Source organism: Protobothrops mucrosquamatus, unplaced genomic scaffold (genome assembly GCF_001527695.2).
Source record: "Protobothrops mucrosquamatus isolate PMUCROS unplaced genomic scaffold, P.Mucros_1.0 scaffold1120, whole genome shotgun sequence".
Lineage (NCBI taxonomy): Eukaryota > Metazoa > Chordata > Lepidosauria > Squamata > Viperidae > Protobothrops > Protobothrops mucrosquamatus.
In genome coordinates this window covers 184,523-206,436 of record NW_015387338.1, presented here as the reverse complement: position 1 = coordinate 206,436, position 21,914 = coordinate 184,523, and the positions used below count along the sequence as shown (strand labels likewise).

Genomic DNA, 21,914 nt, shown 5'->3' with positions numbered 1-21,914 from the left:
TTTAAAACAATCAAATAGTAAGCAAAAATAGTAAGCTTCTTTGTGCCTTTGATCTCTGATGAACATCCCATATGGTGTTGGAACTCCAAACTGGAAACAGCTATGCAAAGCTACTCTAGGTGTGATAGGAAATACAGGCTTGTACAGAAGTCTCCCCAAAGTCAATATTTCAAAGTAAGGACTGGTCAGTATGTCCTGATCTCCTGCTGTACCACCTTCAAGAGGATCTGAAGCTTCAGTGTAAGAAAGTCTGCAGGAAGAAAACAGTAAAGAATATGAATATGGTGGTATTTTAATTTGGTTGGCTGAAGCAGTCAACAAATTCAGAAAGGAAATATAAATTTAAATAAAAGTTAAAAGTTAAGAACAGCCCCCCTATGCTGATTGAACAGTGGTAACTGTTCTACTGGTTTCCTAGAACTTTATCATTTGGGGGGGGGGGCTCACATCCCCTTATTGATAATCCCCTTATTGATAATCAGCTATGATGTAAAGTCAGACTCCAAGCTGTAACATTTCTCTAGTTAAGGCTCATATGTATGTTCAAGTTTGAATTCAAGCTAAAGAAAAAATATTTTTTTTGTCTGGAACCTCAATTCTTTCAAAAGAATTTTGGAGTGGGCAACTATAAGTTTAATTAAATAAAGAAAAGTGAAACCGTGTGCAGAATGTTTGGAGGAAGTTCTATTTGGACAATAAGAAGCCCAATAACATAATTTAGGAACCAGATTAATCCAAGAATGTGTTTGTCTGGATACTCTTTGTGTCCCAACCTTGACACCTCCAGATCTCAAGACTTCAAGTTTCAAAATGTTCAGAAATACAGTAGCCATGTTGGCTGGGAATTGCAACTGAGTTGCCAGAACTGAAGGTAATTCTTGGACTGGGCTGGTCTTTAAATAATGTAATTATTTTATTTTTGTGATGTAAATAATATAATTATAATGTAAAATGTGTATTATTGTGTATATGGATTAGCCTAAAAAATTCTATTCAAAGTTAATCATGTAGGATGGACTATTTTATGCTTGCTTATTGGCTTAAGCTATATAATGATCCCTATATTATATATCAAATACAGGGTACTACAGGTGAGGCAAATGCATGCAAAAACCTCCTAGTAGAAGATGACAGACATGCCCCTTTCTCCAGCATCCTGACCCATTTTGTCAAGCTTCCTAGAGATATCAGAAGTGGAAGCTGAGCAACATGGGAGATGTTGCTCCTGCTTCAGCTTACAGTATCATAGGCTATGATTTTAAGGACATCATAATCCAAAATGATCCACTCACAGAAAGTTTTGCGGCAACAATTTGGCATTGATTGTTTGATGAGCAAAAAGTAAACTGGAAGACCACTTAAAACGATGGCACATCCAATGCTGATATTAACTGGGTCTGAGTAGAAAGACATTCCCACTGTGAAAAGGCAGATGACAGTAAAGGAAACAGGAATGAAAAGAGGAACCTGGAGAGAGAGAAAGAAAGGTATGTTATCAGGTAAAAATGTTTCATAGGAGGTCTTTGTCATATTGTAATTTAAGTCTCCATCATAGATGGAAGCTGCAATGATCTGTGAGAATGTCCTTGATAAACAGCAGCAGCAGCCTAGGCAACGGTCAAATAAAAGGCAACTGAACCTCCCTAGTTTCTTGAACTGTAAAGGTGAGAGGGAGATATATGTATTTTCAGACTTGCAAGATTCGGTGACTGTAGCCTTGTAATGAAGGTAGTGTTAGTACTCAACGTATTTTTGTCTGGAGTATCTCTGAGGGTTAACAGATCCTTCTAGGGAATTATCATCTTGACACGGTGGCAGAGCTCAATAGCTTCTGTGAACCTGAGAGTGATTCCAGCGAGAGTGTAAATTTCTAGTTGGATCCCCCAGGTGGTAAAGTTCAAAGGGGAGGGAAGAAGCTAAGGATAATCCACTGCAAGAATGAGGACAGTAGGGCTCTGCAGGTGACAGGTTAGTCAAATTGCCTTGGAGAAATCAGGGACTGGGTAGCACCTTTTCCAACAGACAAATTCTATTCAGAGGCATAAGATTTTATGAGCTGCAGTTTATGAAAACATGTGCTTTTAATTACATATTTAATCAGAAGTTATTAAATCCAAAACCAAACCAGAAAAAAAGACAATCGCCATTCCTTTCTGCTAAGAGAGCTGTATGGATGTGACTGAAACCTATAGTCAAGTCTAGATAATGAGATGCATCCCATTCACCCTCCCCCCAAAGGTATTTGTCTGATTAATGGGGAAGACCATCACATTCTCAGAAGCACAACCGTGAATCAAGACAGGGTTTTTGTGGCCTTTTAAGAGGATTAAGGTTGTTTTCTCAACTACGGTTATAAGGGAGCAGCAATTTTACATCTGTCATAATCATATCTCTTTTTTCCTAGATCTGTACAAGTAACATGCAAGTTGCAGAAGTGTCATTCCAATTTTTTAATTAGTTTTTTAAAATGTTTGTAAGAAGAACATTTCACCACATTCGTGTGCTTTTGAGAGTTGCATAGATTTTGGTATAGGAAAACTTTGAATTTCTGAATTACTAAAAAAGGAAGGTGGAACAAAGTAACTTCAGGACTTCTTGAAGGCAGAGTAAACACTCTAGTTGTGTTAGTGCTCATAAATAACATTTGTGTGCCACCCTTCTATCAAAGACCCAGGACTTATATTCCATTAAGACAGATAAGTTGTTATTGATCTCCTTGCCAGTTTCATGGCTAAGCAGAAGTTTGAACCAGGGTATCTCTAGCTCTTGTCCAGCACCATTTGTATGTTGGCTTCAGATTAACTTGCCAATTGGTTGATAATAATTCTTTTTTTTTTTGTTTATACCCAGTTTGTAATTCTGCCATCTCTATCCTTCTTTCTTCCTTGTTTTTATTATCCTGTTTTTCAAATAATTTCTAAATTGCCCAAAGCAGCTAATAATAATTCCACTTTTCTGAATATATTTGAGAGGAATTAGACCAAAGAACTCCTGATTCACCTCTATAGAGCTAATGAAAAAAGGTCAAGCATTATGTTCCTAAGAGACTTCAAACTATCAAAGCATACCTTGAATGGACTTAATATATCAGGATGGCGGCAGCGATGAACTATAAGCCCAAGGGTGGCTAATCCTATGAAGAGCCACCGGGAAAAGCTGAAGAAGTTCAACAGGTGGTAAAGGTCTCCTACACAAATCATGGCTGTGACCAAAGGAAACTTGAAGAAATAAAATGAAAAGACAGTAAACTAAACCATCAGCATTTTCATGGGAAGAAGGCAGAAACCCAAAGCTAACTTGGCTCATTTGCTTTGGACAAAGCATGAAAAGTATGTTGTTGTTTCTTTCAAAATCATTTATAGGGTTTGCACTTGTATTGCCAACAGTTTCAAGAATGCAAGATGGTTGCTGCTTTGTGAAAGGAGTTTAAATTTAAGACACATGTTTTAATTTTGAAATCACAATAGCTCACAGGTCAAATTCCAAAACAGAAACAAATTTCAAAGCACAATATTTTAAACTAAATAAGAACAAATCCACTGAAATATTTTATAAATCATCAATAGAAAATCTATTGCCAATGTGGGCTGTCAAGCAATTAATGAGTTTTAGATTATTTGAATTTTAACATATGATCAATACACCAGCATATTCATTGGTTCCATCAGTCTTAGAAGGTAAAAAATCTAGTAAGTGGGTTGTTTCATTTAGGAGTAACACCTGGCATTACACGAAAAAAAAGCATTGTAGAAAATTCACTCAGAGACGGAACACATAGATAAATCTTGCAAAATCAGGTGCCATCTGGATGTCTTGAATTAAAGCCATAAAATCCCGTATTAGCAATGGCTTTTCACTGCTATTAACTGCCTTTCATACTCCACAAGAACATACAACTGACTGGTGAATGGGAGTTGTAGTCCAACACATATAAGTGCCATCAGGTACAACTAGAAGACTAGCATAGTAATTGAAAACTCTTTTTGTAAATCACATATATATGCATGAAGATACTTATGCAGACATGCCACCATTCACTACACAATCTGGGAAATCTATATATTTTTTTGTTTAAGACGCTTAAATAATAGTATTGGGAAAGGTAGAATAAAAGAGAAGAGGATGACAGCAGTGATGGATTTATTTATTTACAGAACTTACAACTTTAGAAATGCTGAAGGGCCAGTGGTGGAGAAGACCTATCTACAGTATATAGTTGCTAAGAGTCAACACTGATTTGAAGGCACAAAATCATAAGCAATAATCAATATAGGCAATCATGATGATTTTAAAAGCAAAACAACACACTTTAACAACTTTTGGTATTATTGTGGTCAGGGTATCAATAACACAGGCTGTTTGCCTTATTGTCAGCTAAAGATGATTGTCACAGGCTTGCCACACTAGAGCCACTGAAGTAAGAAATGAATCTGACACTATAGACAAAGAAGCATACCATTAGCATGACGGCTGGCAGTGGGGTATGGCGTTGGATGTGGATCATAGAGAAGAGGGTGGGCCATTGCCCCTCCCTGGAAGCCACAAACAATGTCCTAGAAGTAGAAAATTAGCTGTCAAAGAGCTCAAAAATGTAGGAAACTTCACTAGTAGAAGCCTGGTAGATTGGAAATACATTTCATAGAGGTAACTTTATGCCATCCTTCAAATGATAGCTCTAAATGAAATAATATTTTTTAAAATCTAAATGCAAAAGCAGTCAGCAGAGTACCTCAACCTCTCATTTCTCTTGTTTCAAAATATGCTTTATTTTATTGGTATTGATTTAATTAACTATTTATAGAATGACTTATTCCTCTTTTATCTAAATGGCTACTATTTTCCAAGACATTCGGTAATTTTAGAGGGGACCAAAAAGGCCATCATTCAGGGTGTTATATGCACAATCAAAGCAACAGGAAACATCTGCCCCGCCTTCTGAAATGTAAGTTGATTTTGGCTTATCAACTGTGTCAACCCAGCCATTAATGTTTGCAAGTCTAAGTTTATATTTATATGAACTTGACCAACAATGATTTATTTAACAGTCCATGTTAAGCAAGCTGAGGCTCAGCATAATGTTCAACATCTGAAAATGGAGTATCTGTAAGAAAAACACAATTTTCTCCTCCTTTGCTTCAAAACGTTAGAATGGGCCATCTGAAGGAGACAAGCAGTTCATTCCTCCCCCTCTCGTCTTTTTCCCCTGAAATTCCCACATCTCTTTTTTCTCCACAGCTGACTTCCACATCTGTGTAGTGAAAATGAGGACCTGGAAGTTAATTAGGGAGGGGAAAACAGCTAACAGCAAAGGCCCAAGAAGGAAATGTAGGGATACAAAATTCCTTATAGTCCAGTGGTGGCGAACCTATGGCACGCGTGCCAGAGGCGGCACTCAGAGCCCTCTCTGTGGGCACGCGCATCGTCATCCCAGCCCCGCCTCCCCCCACGACCCCCTCCTCACCATCAGCCCCACTGGAGGAGAGTCGCCCCCGGGCACGGCCCGCACGGAGCAGCACAGCCAAGTACATAGCCGGGCAACAGGGACAAGATGATGCTGAGGGGTGTGGGCGGAGGGTGTGGCTGCCATGGCGCTGCAGGGCTGCCTGGGCGATCTGCGATGGGCCATGGACACGGTGCNATAGGAGGTCTTTGTCATATTGTAATTTAAGTCTCCATCATAGATGGAAGCTGCAATGATCTGTGAGAATGTCCTTGATAAACAGCAGCAGCAGCCTAGGCAACGGTCAAATAAAAGGCAACTGAACCTCCCTAGTTTCTTGAACTGTAAAGGTGAGAGGGAGATATATGTATTTTCAGACTTGCAAGATTCGGTGACTATAATGAAGGTAGTGTTAGTACTCTACGTATTTTTGTCTGGAGTATCTCTGAGGGTTGACAGATCCTTCTAGGGAATTATCGCCTTGACACGGTGGCAGAGCTCAATAGTTTCTGTGAACCTGAGAGTGATTCCAGCGAGAGTTTAAATTTCTAATAGGATCTCCCAGGTGGTAAAGTTCAAAGGGGAGGGAAGAAGCTAAGGATAATCCACTGCAAGAATGAGGACAGTAGGACTCTGCAGGTGACAGGTTAGTCAAATTGCCTTGGAGAAATCAGGGACTGGGTAACACCTTTTCCAACAGACAAATTCTATTCAGAGGTATAAGATTTTATGAGCTGCAGTTTATGAAAACTTATGCTGCTTCACAAAAACATGTGCTTTTAAATACATTTTTTAATCAGAAGTTATTAAATCCAAAACCAAACCAGAAAAAAAGACAATCACCATTCCTTTCTGCTAAGAAAGCTGTATGGATGTGACTGAAACCCATAGTCAAGTCTAGATAATGAGATGCATCCCATTCACCCTCCCCCCAAAGGTATTTGTCTGATTAATGGGGAAGACCATCACATTCTCAGAAGCACAACCGTGAATCAAGACAGGGGTTTTGTGGCCTTTTAAGAGGATTAAGCTTGTTTTCTCAACTACGGTTATAAGGGAGCAGCAATTTTACATCTGTCATAATCATATCTCTTTTTTCCTAGATCTGTACAAGTAACATGCAAGTTGCAGAAGTGTCATTCTAATTTTTTAATTAGTTTTTTAAAATGTTTGTAAGAAGAACATTTCACCACTTTCGTGTGCTTTTGAGAGTTGCATAGATTTTGGTATAGGAAAACTCTGAATTTCTGAATTACTAAAAAAGGAAGGTGGAACAAAGTAACTTCAGGACTTCTTGAAGGCAGAGTAAACACTCTAGTTGTGTTAGTGCTCATAAATAACATTTGTGTGCCACCCTTCTATCAAAGACCCAGGACTTATATTCCATTAAGACAGATAAGTTGTTATTGATCTCCTTGCCAGTTTCATGGCTAAGCAGAAGTTTGAACCAGGGTATCTCTAGCTCTTGTCCAGCACCATTTGTATATTGGCTTCAGATTAACTTGCCAATTGGTTGATAATAATTCTTTTTTTGTTTATACCCAGTTTGTAATTCTGCCATCTCTATCCTTCTTTCTTCCTTGTTTTTATTATCCTGTTTTTCAAATAATTTCTAAATTGCCCAAAGCAGCTAATAATAATTCCACTTTACTGAATATATTTGAGAGGAATTAGACCAAAGAACTCCTGATTCACCTCTACAGAGCTAATGAAAAAAGGTCAAGCATTATGTTCCTAAGAGACTTCAAACTATCAAAGCATACCTTGAATGGACTTAATATATCAGGATGGCGGCAGCGATGAACTATAAGCCCAAGGGTGGCTAATCCTATGAAGAGCCACCGGGAAAAGCTGAAGAAGTTCAACAGGTGGTAAAGGTCTCCTACACAAATCATGGCTGTGACCAAAGGAAACTTGAAGAAATAAAATGAAAAGACAGTAAACTAAACCATCAGAATTTTCATGGGAAGAAGGCAGAAACCCAAAACTAACTTGGCTCATTTGCTTTGGACAAAGCATGAAAAGTATGTTGTTGTTTCTTTCAAAATCATTTATAGGGTTTGCACTTGTATTGCCAACAGTCTCAAGAATGCAAGATGGTTGCTGCTTTGTGAAAGGAGTTTAAATTTAAGACACATGTTTTAATTTTGAAATGACAATAGCTCACAGGTCAAATTCCAAAACAGAAAGAAATTTCAAAGCACAATATTTTAAACTAAATAAGAACAAATCCACTGAAATATTTTATAATCATCAATAGAAAATCTATTGCCAATGTGGGCTGTCAAGCAATTAATAAGTTTTAGATTATTTGAATTTTAACATATGATCAATACACCAGCATATTCATTGGTTCCATCAGTCTTAGAAGGTAAAAATCTAGTAAGTGGGTTGTTTCATTTAGGAGTAACACCTGGCATTACACGAAAAAAAGCATTGTAGAAAATTCACTCAGAGACGGAACACATAGATAAATCTTGCAAAATCAGGTGCCATCTGGATGTCTTGAATTAAAGCCATAAAATCCTGTATTAGCAATGGCTTTTCACTACTATTAACTGCCTTTCATACTCCACAAGAACATACAACTCACTGGTGAATGGGAGTTGTAGTCCAACACATAAGTGCCATCAGGTACAACTAGAAGACTAGCATAGTAATTGAAAACTCTTTTTGTAAACCACATATACATGCATGAAGATACTTATGCAGACATGCCACCATTCACTACACAATCTGGGCAATTTAACCTTTTTTTGTTTGTTTAAGACACTTAAATAATACTATTGGGAAAGGTAGAATAAAAGAGAAGAGGATGACAGCAGTGATGGATTTATTTATTTACAGAACTTACAACTTTAGAAATGCTGAAGGGCCAGTGGTGGAGAAGACCTATCTACAGTATATAGTTGCTAAGAGTCAACACTGATTTGAAGGCACAAAATCATAAGCAATAATCAATATAGGCAATCATGATGATTTTAAAAGCAAAACAACACACTTTAACAACTTTTGGTATTATTGTGGTCAGGGTATCAATAACACAGGCTGTTTGCCTTATTGTCAGCTAAAGATGATTGTCACAGGCTTGCCACATTAGAGCCACTGAAGTAAGAAATGAATCTGACACTATAGAGAAAGAAGCATACCATTAGCATGACAGCTGGCAGTGGGGTATGGCGTTGGATGTGGATCATAGAGAAGAGGGTGGGCCATTGCCCCTCCCTGGAAGCCACAAACAATGTCCTAGAAGTAGAAAATTAACTGTCAAAGAGCTCAAAAATGTAGGAAACTTCACTAGTAGAAGCCTGGTAGATTGGAAATACATTTCATAGAGGTAACTTTATGCCATCCTTCAAATGATAGCTCTAAATGAAATAATATTTTTTAAAATCTAAATGCAAAAGCAGTCAGCAGAGTACCTCAACCTCTCATTTCTCTTGTTTCAAAATATGCTTTATTTTATTGGTATTGATTTAATTAACTATTTATAGAATGACTTATTCCTCTTTTATCTAAATGGCTACTATTTTCCAAGACATTCGGTAATTTTAGAGGGGACCAAAAAGGCCATCATTCAGGGTGTTATATGCACAATCAAAGCAACAGGAAACATCTGCCCCTCCTTCTGAAATGTAAGTTGATTTTGGCTTATCAGCTGTGTCAACCCAGCCACTAATATTTGCAAGTCTAAGTTTATATTTATATGAACTTGACCAACAATGATTTATTTAACAGTCCATGTTAAGCAAGCTGAGGCTCAGCATAATGTTCAACATCTGAAAATGGAGTATCTGTAAGAAAAACACAATTTTCTCCTCCTCTGCTTCAAAACGTTAGAATGGGTCATCTGAAGGAGACAAGGAGTTCATCCCTCCCCCTCTCGTCTTTTTCCCCTGAAATTCCCACATCTCTTTTTTCTCCACAGCTGACTTCCACATCTGTGTAGTGAAAATGAGGACCTGGAAGTTAATTAGGGAGGGGAAAACAGCTAACAGCAAAGGCCCAAGAAGGAAATGTAGGGATACAAAATTCCTTATAGTCCATCATTTCTGTGTTCTAGGTAATTTCCTTCCAATTTGCCTCCGAAACAAACAAGTGTCCTTGTTGTATTCTGTTACTCAGTTTCACATGCTTAGAGTCTGAACTGAATTGGGAGAAACTGTATCAGTATCAAATGTGCTGCCCTGATTACCAGTCCCTATCCTGCCTCTATGACTTTTGGGTCCTAATCAGTGTCTGTCACAAGCTGTAATAACATCACTATGAAATGGTATCGTGAGATATAAAGGTAAACATTAGAAATTAGCCAGCTACCAACCTTGAAAATGTAAAAATTCCCCCATTCATGGTTCCAAAACAAGACAGGGAAACCAAGATTGGAATCACAGAGATAAGGCTCTGAAAAGCTTTCCGTGCAAAACTCTGATGGGGGGGGGGGAGAGAGAGGCATGGTTATAATTCACATATGTGAAACACTGCATGAATCAACTCAGCTGCGAACAAAACCACCAGGAGGCCTTCAGAGAGCTGTTAGGGCATCAGCTGAACAGTATTTTCATTTCTAGTTTTACACCTGCTTGTTCCTTATGTCTCTAATATTATTACTGCTTGCTTCATCAGTCTTTAAGAAAGCTTTGGAAATACTTTAATCTCAAAATATTATGCGTTTGTATGTATGCGTGCATGCATTGATCTGTCTCTATATCTCTATCTCTATTTTTATCTATCTCTCAGTAGCTGTTCAAATCTGGCAACTTTAAGATTGTGGACTTCAGCTTGCAGAATTCCTCAGGCTCCATGCCAAATCCCATTTCAGAACTTTCAGTTCTACAATATAATAAGATAGAACAAAAAAATTAAGAACAGAACTTGAGATTTTTTTTAAAGAAGAGATAACAGTGCTCTCCATCTGAGCCCCTACCCCTGTGTGAATATTCATGCTATTTGCTATTCCAAAGCTTAACAGAGACAAAACAAACTCTTGGGAGCCTTATTCTGTGAAACTGTGCTTAATTGCCACTTAATTGCCAAACCTCTTTTTCGGTCAATTGCAAATTGAACCCTTTGGAATGTCTGTGTCCAAAGGGGTGCAGTGAGTGTGTGTTTTTGTTAGTTTAATCTGATTGTAAAAACAGTCTTGACTTTCAACTCACCACAGCCACTGCCTGGGAGGCAAGGACATCTGCTGCTGTCAGTACTGTGTAATAGGAAACATTGGTGAGCATATACCCCACGATCACTGTGATCACAGACACAATCACAGCCAGAGGGATATTTCTAAAAAAAAGGAAAAGGAAATAAAGATTTGTATGAGTACATCCGTAGCCCCATCTCAATTAAGATTTAATTCAGCTATCCTTGACCTTGGGAGTACTGTTTTATTAATTTATAAATTATTGTTAATGAAAATTCATTATTTTTTTCTTTTTTTAAATGTATATCCCTGCTGTCATTCACTGCTGTTAACTGCCTTTCATACTATACAAGAATACCCAATTTTATAATTTAAAAACATTTTTGGGAACAATTTCTTATCTCTCTTCATGTCTATGCATTGGCTAAAGAGGCTGCAGAAATCAGTGTTTTAAATATAACATCAAGCCTCTAGAGGGAGCCAAAGATAATACCTGGATGAGAATTAAATTAGTTACTTTTACACAGAGCTCAAGTATATTTGGCTTGTCCAGAAAGCAAGCATGACATATTTATTTATTTATTAATCGCATTTATACCCCGCCCTTCTCCTAGTGGACTCAGGGCGGCTTACAGCCAGTTTAAAACAGAATAACAATACAATATACAAATTTAAAATGTGGTTAAAATAAAATATTAATATAGGACTTTCTTTTATTTTAAAATTATTTAAAAACCAAATTTAAAATACCCCTTAGGCCAGTCCTGCCAGCTGAAACAGCCAAGTCTTGAGGGCACGGCGGAAGGAGGGGAGATCCGGAATCACCCAGATCTCTGGGGGCAGCTCGTTCCAGAGGGTGGGTGCTCCAACAGAGAAGGCTCTCCCCCTGGGGGTCGCCAACCGACACTGTCTGGTTGACGGCACCCTGAGGAGACCCTCTCTGTGGGAGCGTATCGGCCGGTGAGAGGTAATCTGTGGCAGGAAGGAAGGAAGCTGAACCCTTTTACAGGTTTTGAGAGTAAAGATCTATATTTAATATTGTTCTCTCACTGGTTTATCTATTCTCCTCCTCACAGAGATTCTACAGTTGTAATACAGCAAAGTTTTATAGAGCTTTGCTTGAGCAAAAGTTAGGGCAAAGCACCTTGGCAAAGCTGCTTCATTCAGTTCCACCCCTAGCAGCTCCCATAGCCAGAAGAAATGTTCTACGTGGATGCACATCAATCAAAACAGAGCTGGAAGGAACCTTGGAGGTCTTTTAGTCCAATTCTATACCATTTCAGACAGGTGGCTGTCCAGTCTCTTCTTAAAAATCTCCAGTGAAGGCAAGCTGTTTCATTGGTTCATTGTTCTCACTGTTAGGAAGTCTCTCCTTAATTCCAAGTTGCTTCTCTCCTTGATGAGTTTCCATCCATTGTTTATTGTCTTGCTTTACATGTGCAGAATCCTTTTCTGGCTCCTAGAACTCATTCAGGCATTTGCATCCTATCCACAGTGTGGAGTGCTTTGCAAAGTGCATCTGTCTTATATATCTTTAATTACTCACTTCTTTTTATTATTTTTCATACATGAACCCAGACTGCCTCTGCAATTCTATATGCATGCACAAAGAAGGAAGTCTTCCCTTTCGGCTTAATAGAGTTTATCTCTGAATGGACACACATAATTTGTAAAAGACTCTTAGGAAATCAATTTTAACCACAGAATATTGCATGTCTGTTTGAAACAATGACTTGTCTATTATGAGACAGAGCTGAGTTATCTACGTGACTGCCTTTCCCTAAGGACATCTACTCATCCAACCAAGTCAAATAGGGCGGGCACAGTTCTAGTCTCTTCAAGGAGAGAAGCAACCTAGAACTAAGAAGAAATTTCCTGACAGAACAATTAACCAGTGGAACAACCTGCCTCCAGAAGCGGTGAATGCTCCAACACTGAAAGTTTTTAAGAAGAGATTGGACAACCATTTGTCTGAAATGGTATAGGGTTTCCTGCCTGAGCAGGGGGTTGGACTAGATGACCTCCAAGGTCCCTTCCAACATCTTCAAAGAAAAACAAGAAAGTCCAGTTGCCTTGTGAAAAAGCACCTTTGGGATAACCATGACCTGGATGACTGAGAATCTCCGTAGATATTTTTGTGAAGAGTTTCTCAAAGGCACTGAATTGGCCACTGTGATGTGGTTCTTAATAACAGCCTATACTAATGACTTCAATCAAGAAACCACAAGATTCTTTGAGAAGTCTATAGCTCATAGGTGCTTCATCAGTGCTTCATCACTGGAGGCTTTCAAGAAGACACTGGACTGCCATCTGTCAGAAATGGTGTAGGGACTCCTGTTTGGGCAGGGGGTTGGACTAGATGACCTACAAGGTCTCTTCCAACTATTCTATTCTATTCTATTCTATTCTATTCCTAAATATTGCCATTTGAAGGAGTTCAGGAATTGTGCCTTTTCCATGGTAGTGCATGCCCTATATGGAACACACTTTCCCCCTTAAGTTCGACAGGCTTCTATTCTCCTTGCTTTCCATAAAGCTTTGACAACCTGGCTTTTCTTCCAAGCACTGGGATAAGTTGAGGTGACTGAACTTCAGAATCTGACTTGACTCCAGGTTCTTGTTTTTAATGGGTTTAGTTTTTAGAGTTTTAATATGGCTTTTATGCAGTTTTAACATTTGATTGGAAGTTGCCCAGAATTGGTTATAAGATAGATGGCTATATAAATGTTTTAAATAAATAAATAGTTTAGAATCTTAGGGTGGACTCAATAAGATATAGGAAGAACTTCTTCATCCCCCTGAGATATCCTTAAACCACTTTGTTAAAGTTTTAGCATTCTTCTTGTAAAAAAAAATTATGCCAATGATCCTTGTTTTTATAAAGCTGGAAGGAAAAATGAGCATTTTGTTCTTTATCTACACAATAGGGAGCTAATCTGGCTTGTCAGTTTTCTAGTTAGTAAGGGCAAAAGCATGAGCTATGATATTTGACTGAAAAATTAAAATATTGTGGTTTAGTTTGGGCAGTGTTCCATCATTTCTGCCTCCTCATCGTTTTCTTTTTGAAGTACTATACCACAAAAATGTATCGTGTTATGCCTGTTACTCTAGCCCAGTCTTCTCCACCAACCTGGTGTCTTCCAGATGCAACTCCAGCATTTCCCACGAACAGAGGAGTTCAGTCATCTGGAGAGGGCCAGATTGGGAAAGACTGGTCTAGTCAGAATGAAGTTTCATCTTTCCAACTCACCGTTCTGGCTTCACTAGTTCTTCTCGTACAAAACTAGTTTGAAACCTGCATTAAGGGAGGAGCAAGAGACAGAAAGAACTGTTTCAGTGACTGTGAGAAATCACGAGAGGGTTTCAGAAATATATATTAAGAATGCATACCATCCAGAGTAGGCAAACATCCCTGCATAAAAAGCTAAAGGTAGTTTGTCCAAAACGAGTGCTTGGGTATTGAAGGCATCCTGGAAATTTCCTGTACAGCCTAAAGAAAACAGTAAAATTACAAAACAAAGGCACAGCAGAAACATATATTCTGATTAGTACCAAAGTTCAGGTTTTATTGTGTATATATGCATGTAACCTGGTGGTATAGTATATACTTTGTATAAGAAAGATGGGCCCAGATTCAGAGCAACTATCTTGTCTAAAAGGATTGTGTTGCAGGACATAAGAAGACACTCTGCCTGCCTGAGACCTCACAAGCCATTGCCAAACATAGACAATGAATGAATTATAACAACAAATAGGTTGGGTTAACATATTACAACAAGCCATGTTTTAACCATCATCTGTTGAGTAAGTCATATTATAAACTATAATGATTGGCTTTCTTATGGAGAACTTTCTAGTCTGTTTCGGAAAATACCCCCCTTCTTCTTCATTTCTCTCAAATTTTATACATAGCATTCAAAGCATTCAATCCTCTGAAGTATTCCTTATGTTTTTATCATTGTGTTGATTAATAGGCAAGAACAACAATGTGAAATACCTTGAGCTAAAAGCATCATGCCTGGGACAATAATGAGAGAGAGTGCTGCCAACTTGATGATGGATAAGATGGTCTGAAGCTGGGCACTCCAGCTGACACTGCAAGAATTTAAGACGAGGACAATGTCTAGAGTGGCAAGAAAGAGAAAGCACACAAAATCAGCATGACTCACCACTGCTAGGGAAAGAAAATGGTCAAGATTTCCATTGGGACTTACAGTAGCCCAAGAGAGCAACAAGCTTCACAGCCAGGAGTGGAGCCGGACAAGGTGCAAAAAATGGTTCCAATATGTAGCGTCCAAATGCTAAAGCGACAACGGCACTGTTGGCTGGTCTAGAGAAAAATTATATTCTTTGAGGAGACTTGAAGATGTTACAGAGCATGGTGCAATGCAGTTGATGGTGATGATGATGATAATGAGAAGGAAGAAGAGAAGGTGGAAGAAATACCAGCAACAACAACTGGGAATGAATCTTCAAAATTCAGTTTCTCTCAATTATTCACTCTCAATCATTTTTGAAGCAGTCAGATATAATTGTATACTATCTATCAAATAATTTCAAAACCAAGCATATAGCCATCAAACATTTTTTTTGTATTTGATATTGGCTGTCCAGAAATCATATCTAAGTTGTAATCATTTTTAATGTTAATAATTGTTGCAGTGTTTCTCAACCTTGACAATTTTAAGGCATGTGGACTTCAACTCCCAGAATTCCACAGCCAGCAATGCTGGCTGTGGAATTCTGGGAGTTGAAGTCCACATGATGATGCCTTAAAATTGTCAAGGTTGAGAAACACTGGTTAGGGCATAGTACAAATTTTCTGCACCTGGTGTTAGGGAAATCGATGGAGGGGATTGGGTGGGTAAAAAAAGACAAGATGGTAAATGCAACTGTACATTTGAAGCCCCAAGTCTTTAATCACATGGCCATGCCATGTGACTATCCTTTGTGAATGCCCCTGCCCAGTTTTTACCCAACTGGGACAGCTGATTCAGGACAAAATAAAGGCAGGACATTATATCCTTTTGCTAATTATAAAAGGTATGTATTGCCTCATAAATGTAACACTGTATGGTAATTTGCCTGGGCCATCTTTTATTTCTGTATCCAAATCTGCAGGTTATTCCATTTGTGTTTGTATATTAGTTATACTTGATAAATCAATAGCTCAGAGCATTTCTTCTTCATGATAATGTTTGCTGAATGTTGTAATGGAAAAGTTTACCTTATAGCAAAATATTCGGCCCATAGGAACAGGAATCCAGGCAGAGGACCTAGGGTTTCCAAGATATAAATGTAATGGCCTCCGGACTTCGTGATTCGCGTGCCCAGTTCTGCGTAACTCAAAGCACCTGGAATTATTTAATTACAATTTTAACAAATCCTGATGAAGACTTTATATTGGAAAGGTTTGGACATTCTAAAATGCTGTCCCAGGAAAAGAGAAAATTAGGCCTTTCCTAGCCTAAATTATAGGAGTCCCCTGTATATTATGTACTCTGGCCTAAACGTCTATGAAGAAACAGACAGAATACATTCAAAACAATCATTTCATGGTTAAATACATTCTGTGGTCCTAGTAGATATAGAGAAGAATTTCAGAGAAAGAAAGGACATCCCCGTATCCTTGAACTCTACTGGCTTAAGCTCTACACCTCATGCAGCCCTGGGGACACATTCTTTTACTAAAGAAGGATCCCCATTCCCAGTCTGTAGTAGTTACATTTTCCTTGCCTTGCAAGGGATGGGTACACTCCATAGCAAATTAGGTGGGAATGAGAGCTAAAATGAATGAAGTGATGGTACCAATTCCATAGAACCATGTCATATACAGGGCGAGGGCAATTTTTAAAAAAAATTTTTGTAGTGGGAAGGAAGAGCTATCTGGAGTCCTTGGTGCTCTCTGAGCCTGGTTGCTCACTTGCAGCATTTCATTATCATGAAATTATCATGATTGATTGATTATGTGCCATGAAGTCATTTTCAATTCCCAGTAACCTCATAGATTTTCTCCATGAAGCACTGGAAAAGCCACATATATAAGTTCCCAGTAGCTTCACATTTTAAAGTATCAAGTGATGAAAAAGTTATCTCACAAATGAAGGCAAATATACGAGTCCCAGGATAATGTTGCAGGGTCCAGTGTGGGGTCGGTCATTGGGACCAAAGGTTTAGTCTTCCAAGCTTTCAGACTTGTGGGATCCTCAGGGAACGTCTCTCTACTGGGATGTGTCATGTGTACTTTCTGGTAGAGAGAAGTTCCCTGAAGATGGTCTCCAGCATGAATCCGAAAGCTCAAAAGCCTAAACCTATAGTCCCGGTGATCGGCCCAGATTGGATCCTGCAAAAAGTTCTCTGTTTGATAATGCCAGTCAAGATCAAACAGCATTGGGCAAAACAATGAGCTGGAGGTTTTTGAAATCAACTTAGATTTGTGTGAGCAAAATTGATTCTTAGATTCAAGCCTACTCATTCCCAACTAAGCTTCTAGCCCTATGTTCATGCCATGGAAACTCATCAGAAATAAAACACAGATATGACATTTAGAGAAGCTGGCTAAATGCTAGACTCCCACTGAATTGAAGTAGATCGTGTTTGTTTTCAAAATGGTGCCAGGCTTTCTGTAGGTGGAATCCATATTTTAGAAATGGCATTCAGCTCAGGGTTCCAGAAGCCTATTAATCTTCTCATTCAACCTCCTCACCTCTCAACCTCCCTCCCCCCCCCATACACATACACATTTTTCATCCTGATAATGTTGGACATATTAGAGCCTGGCCAAAAAAAGAGATGGTGACTTGTTCTTCCCGCAACTTTTTGTTTTTTTACTTCTGCAAATCTTGGAATCTCTGTGAACATACTGATTTCTCGATGCTTGTTTTCAGTAGCATCTCTTTGGTATCTAGCCATCTTAATTCAATACTTGATGAAGTGTTAAGAGAAAATCTTGCTGTTTTTGATCTTCCAGAGCAGTTACATTACAACTACATTACAGATAAATGGGGTGAAGCTCATGATTAGAATATAGCAATTATACAGCTTGATAAAAAGGTATAGAAACAATTGAAAGGGAGATTTCAAAAATCTAGGTTAATGGGGAATGCGGCAAAGAGCATCTTAGTTAAAATAATAAGTAAAGTAATACAATACAAATAACTTATTTGAAATAAGTACATAGTAAGTAAAAGCCCATGTAGGTATATAAAAAATGCCTACCAAAAATCTGAAAACTGAAAAGGACATTTATAGAAGATGGAAAGAGGAATATGGATAGATCACCAGGAAAAATACATGGAGATAAACTAGAATTGGAGGAATGGTGTCAGAAAGGCTAAGCATCAGATTGGTGAAGGGAAAATGCCATCTATATTCAAAATAAAAGGAAGCAATGAAATCAGTACTGCATTAATCAGCTCAGAGAAAATGGCAAAACATCAGTGGATAACAAAAAAAGAGGCATTACTTAACTCTTATTTTGGCTCAGCCCTCTCTAAACAGAGAGTATTTCACAGGGCAATTGGAAAGGGCAGGATGTATAGGTAGAAAGGAGTCATTTGCCACATGGTTCAGTCCTGGGTCCTGTACTCTTCACTACTTTTATTTGTGACTTGGATGAGGAGATAGAGGGAATACATACAAGAAAAGGCTTAATATATAACACAGTAGCCTTGAAGGCTTAGTAAAATTAGCCTAAAACAACGGACTGATGTAAGAGAAACAAAGAGTTTCACTTAGGAAACAGAAATAAAATGACAAGATATAGAATGAAAAAAAATGTCTTTGCAATAATACTTGTGAGAAATGTCCGAATGAGTATGAATCAGCAGTGCAATATGACTACAAAACTGGCAGACAATTTTAGATTGCATCTGTTTCACTCCACAGGAACTAGTGGTTGGGGTTTGGGAAATGCAAAGTGCCCAGACAAACACAAAGTGTTGTCTACTTAGAATACAAAAAGGGGAGACTCTTATAGCCTCCTGGGATAAGAGAAGGAAAATCAGATTGGATTGACCAGAGAGCAGCATTGGAATAGAGTAGGGTAGTTTGAAAATATACAAGTGCTTCTGTAATCATATTCTTCAGTTGTCTTATTTGGCAATAGTTGACTTCTAATAAAGATTAGTTGTGTCTTGATATTCTAAGAAGGCATCTCTAACTGAATTTTTGAAACCAGGCAGTTAGATAACAAGTCTTTTCTGATTCTGCAATTGTTAGGTTAATCAAATTACTGTGCCCAGTTCTGAACACCACAGTTTAAAAAGAAATAAATAAACCTGAACAGGTTTGAACAAAGCAACAAGATTCCAGTGAAATAATATAATCAGGCCTAAGGTTACTGTTTTTGGGAAACAGGCTGTTGTCTTGGTTTTAGCGGTCGTTTTGAATCCAGGCTGTCAAGTTTCATTTTATTTTTAATTATTTTAATTACTATTAAATTTTGTAATATAGTGTAACATAATAGTGTATTTAATAATAACAATTAAAATCTGGATAGTGGACAGGATAGTGGACAGTAGACAGCAGAGCAGAACTGAAAAAAAATCACAAAATACAAAGACCTGACACCAATAGACCTATTTTATCAATAGAAGTAGAATAACTGTGGCATAAGAAAGAAAAGATAATACCAATAGCGATAGGCTCCTTGGGTGCAATCCCAAAACATCTGGAGTACCATTTGAACACAGTAGGCATTGACAAAAATCACCATAGTCAATTGCAAAAGGCAGTTTTACTTGGAACAGCTTACATCCCACAACAGTAACCTTAACACCATCAAACAATAACATAAGCCTATCCCAGCTCCTTGGGAAGGGCTTGAAATGTGGATAAAAATGCTGTATCCAACCTAAATAGCTGGCTGTGTGACAAACCATAATGAGCAGATTAAAACATTGTGAGATTTCCAAGTACACATAAATAAAGTCTGATAAAGTCTTGGCCCATAATACAACAGATATAACTGCAGGTGAAAAGAAGAAAGTGTGCATAACTGATGTGGCAATACTAGGGATAGTAGAATAGAAGACAAAGAATTGGAGAAGATCAGAAAATATCAAGATCTGAGCATTGAAATTGAAAGATTATGGCATAAACAGGCTGTGGTAGTCCCAGTGGTTGTGGGCACAGAAGGTGTCATACTAAAAAAATATATTGAATGGCACTTAGAAAATCTGCACATTGACAATATTTCCATCTGTCAATTGCAAAAGACCCCACTGCTTGGATCCACACTTACAGTAAACTATGCCAGGACATTATGACATCTTAAGTTCTCAGGAAGAACTTGATGCGTATGAAGGCAAACACCAGGTAAAGAACTGGCAGCTGAAGTTTCACATTGTTGTGAATAATAATAATCAGGGCTTTTCTTTGTCATAGAATGTACGGAACGGTGTTCCGGCACCTTTTTTCAACGGAATTTGTGGAACTAAAAAAAGTTCAGTCAGACCTTCCAACTTCTTGCAAAAAAAAAAAAAAAATCTCACAAGGAGTTGGAAGGTCTGACTGAACTTTTTTTAGTCCCACAAACTCCGTTTCCCTGCAGCAGAAGAGAAACACGCCAGAGCTGGAAAGCAGGTTAGCAACTCCTGTTTTTTACTCAGCCTGTCCTCGGTCTCTTTAAGCCTCTGGATGGCCACCTGGGGAGAAGGCCCCTTCCCGCCACCTTTCTCCCCTGGGCTGATCCTGAACAACTACCCCAGCAGCCCGGACATGGCTTAACCTCGCACAAGGAGAGCGACCAACCGAGAACCCCAGCCCGGAGGAAGTAAGGAAAATGGGGAGGGAAAGGAGGGTCTCTAGAAGATTCTGTGGTTGCTCCCAAGGTACTGAGGTAGACGTGGTGGCGAAAGCTGATCCTTGTGGTCCCCTCCCGCCCTCGAACTGTCAATCAGGTTAGTTGGCCACACAGGCCAAAGGCCTGACACTGACTGCTCTCTTAGACCAGCCCTCAGCAGCGCATCAGCCTCAAGTGCCCCCCGACTCACGGCCCATCGTAGAACTGCCCCCAATCCTATACGTCACTCATACAGCTATGGCAACAGTGGTAACCCCACCCACCTCCATCTTCCCTCTTGGCTCAGTGGGTGTAAATAACCAGCAAAGTCTGCCAGGAGTTGTAGTGTTGTTTGAGAAGGGACACTGTTGTATAAATATGCTTAGACACACAGTATTATTCTTGTTTCGTCAGTTCCTGAGTCGTTGTAATAGTTTCATTCCCGCCCACCCCATCCACCTTAGCATGGCAGTCCGGCTCGGGAGGGGAGCGAAAGGTTACCGATCAAAGAATGGCCTGGCAGGGGGAAGGGGGGGCTGAGTTTCGGCATCTTTTTTCTTACAAAAAAAGCAGCAGCAGCAGCAGCAGCAGCAGCAACAACAACAACAACAACAACAACAACAACAACAACAACAATAATAATAATAATAATAATAATAATAATAATAATAATAATAATAATAATAATAATAATTTGCTGCCCTTTTGGGGGAAATTAACATTTGACAGGCTCTCTGCTAGTACATAGAACCACCAACATAGGTAGCTAGATATGACAACAGCAACTACCAATTCAATAAGAGTCAGTAACATTGGACCAACAGAACTTCTGATCTCTTGAAAGCTGAAGACAAAAGAAACTCACCACGCACCAAACATGGAGAGAATTCCACAGGCAAACCAAACAATCAAGGAGAGGCCCACATTGCCGGAGTTTTTCAGGACCCCCTTGGGAGAGATGAATATGCCACTCCCCACCATGCTCCCAATGAGAAGTGAAAAGGCCCTCAGGAGTGTGATCTTTTTCCTCAGAAAGACAGCCTCTTCTTTCTTCTTAGATTTTCCCATGGCTAGTGTGATTCTGGGTCAGTAGAAGAATAAGCAAATGTCAAAGATGTTGATGCTGGTGAATGTCTTGAGAAACCATAAAGATCCTTCCTTGGATTCTTGATCAACCTACATTGAAAAAGGAAGAGCATTCATTTTTAAAGTTAATAGTTAAGATAGAATTGTACATTTTGAAGTAAATATAATATTCTTATACCCATATTTGCATCCTGACATTAATGTGGTGGCAGAAGCATAATAACCTATATTACATCCACTAGTGTTTATACAAGTAGTACTCAACTTACGACCACAATTCAGCCCAAAATTTCTGTTGTTAAGTGAGACATTTGTTAAGTGAGTTTTGCCCCATTTTATGACCTTTCTTGCCTCAGTTGTTAAGTGAATCACTGCAGCTCATAAATTAGTAACCTGGTTGTTACATGAATCTGGCTTCCCTATTGACATTGCTTGTCAGAAGGTCGCAATGGGACACAGCAATGGTC

The 21,914-nt window shown here is 38.7% G+C and overlaps 1 protein-coding gene across 1 annotated transcript; it reads right to left on the bottom strand.

The window, feature by feature from the left end:
- Positions 1–32: 32 nt before the first annotated feature.
- Positions 33–21,429, bottom strand: LOC107291330 (cystine/glutamate transporter-like). The gene is made up of 12 exons (XM_029284920.1): positions 21,234–21,429; positions 15,805–15,931; positions 14,792–14,907; positions 14,575–14,700; positions 13,968–14,067; positions 13,828–13,872; positions 10,597–10,720; positions 9,762–9,865; positions 8,590–8,686; positions 7,204–7,353; positions 1,293–1,467; positions 33–250 (listed from the first exon to the last, which is right to left on the bottom strand). The coding sequence occupies exons 1-12, from the start codon at positions 21,427–21,429 to the stop codon at positions 186–188; spliced, it is 1,425 nt and encodes a 474-aa protein (XP_029140753.1). The 3' UTR covers positions 33–185.
- Positions 21,430–21,914: the final 485 nt, after the last annotated feature.

Excerpts from the sequence above, each read along its gene's own strand:
- LOC107291330 (XM_029284920.1), bottom strand. The coding sequence starts at position 21,429 with ATGGGAAAATCTAAGAAGAAAGAAGAGGCTGTCTTTCTGAGGAAAAAG. Across the intron at positions 14,701-14,791 it reads TGTTGCTCTCTTGGGCTACT|ACATTGTCCTCGTCTTAAAT; the intron begins GTAAGTCCCAAT and ends TTGCCACTCTAG. Across the intron at positions 14,068-14,574 it reads CATGATGCTTTTAGCTCAAG|GCTGTACAGGAAATTTCCAG; the intron begins GTATTTCACATT and ends TGTTTTCTTTAG.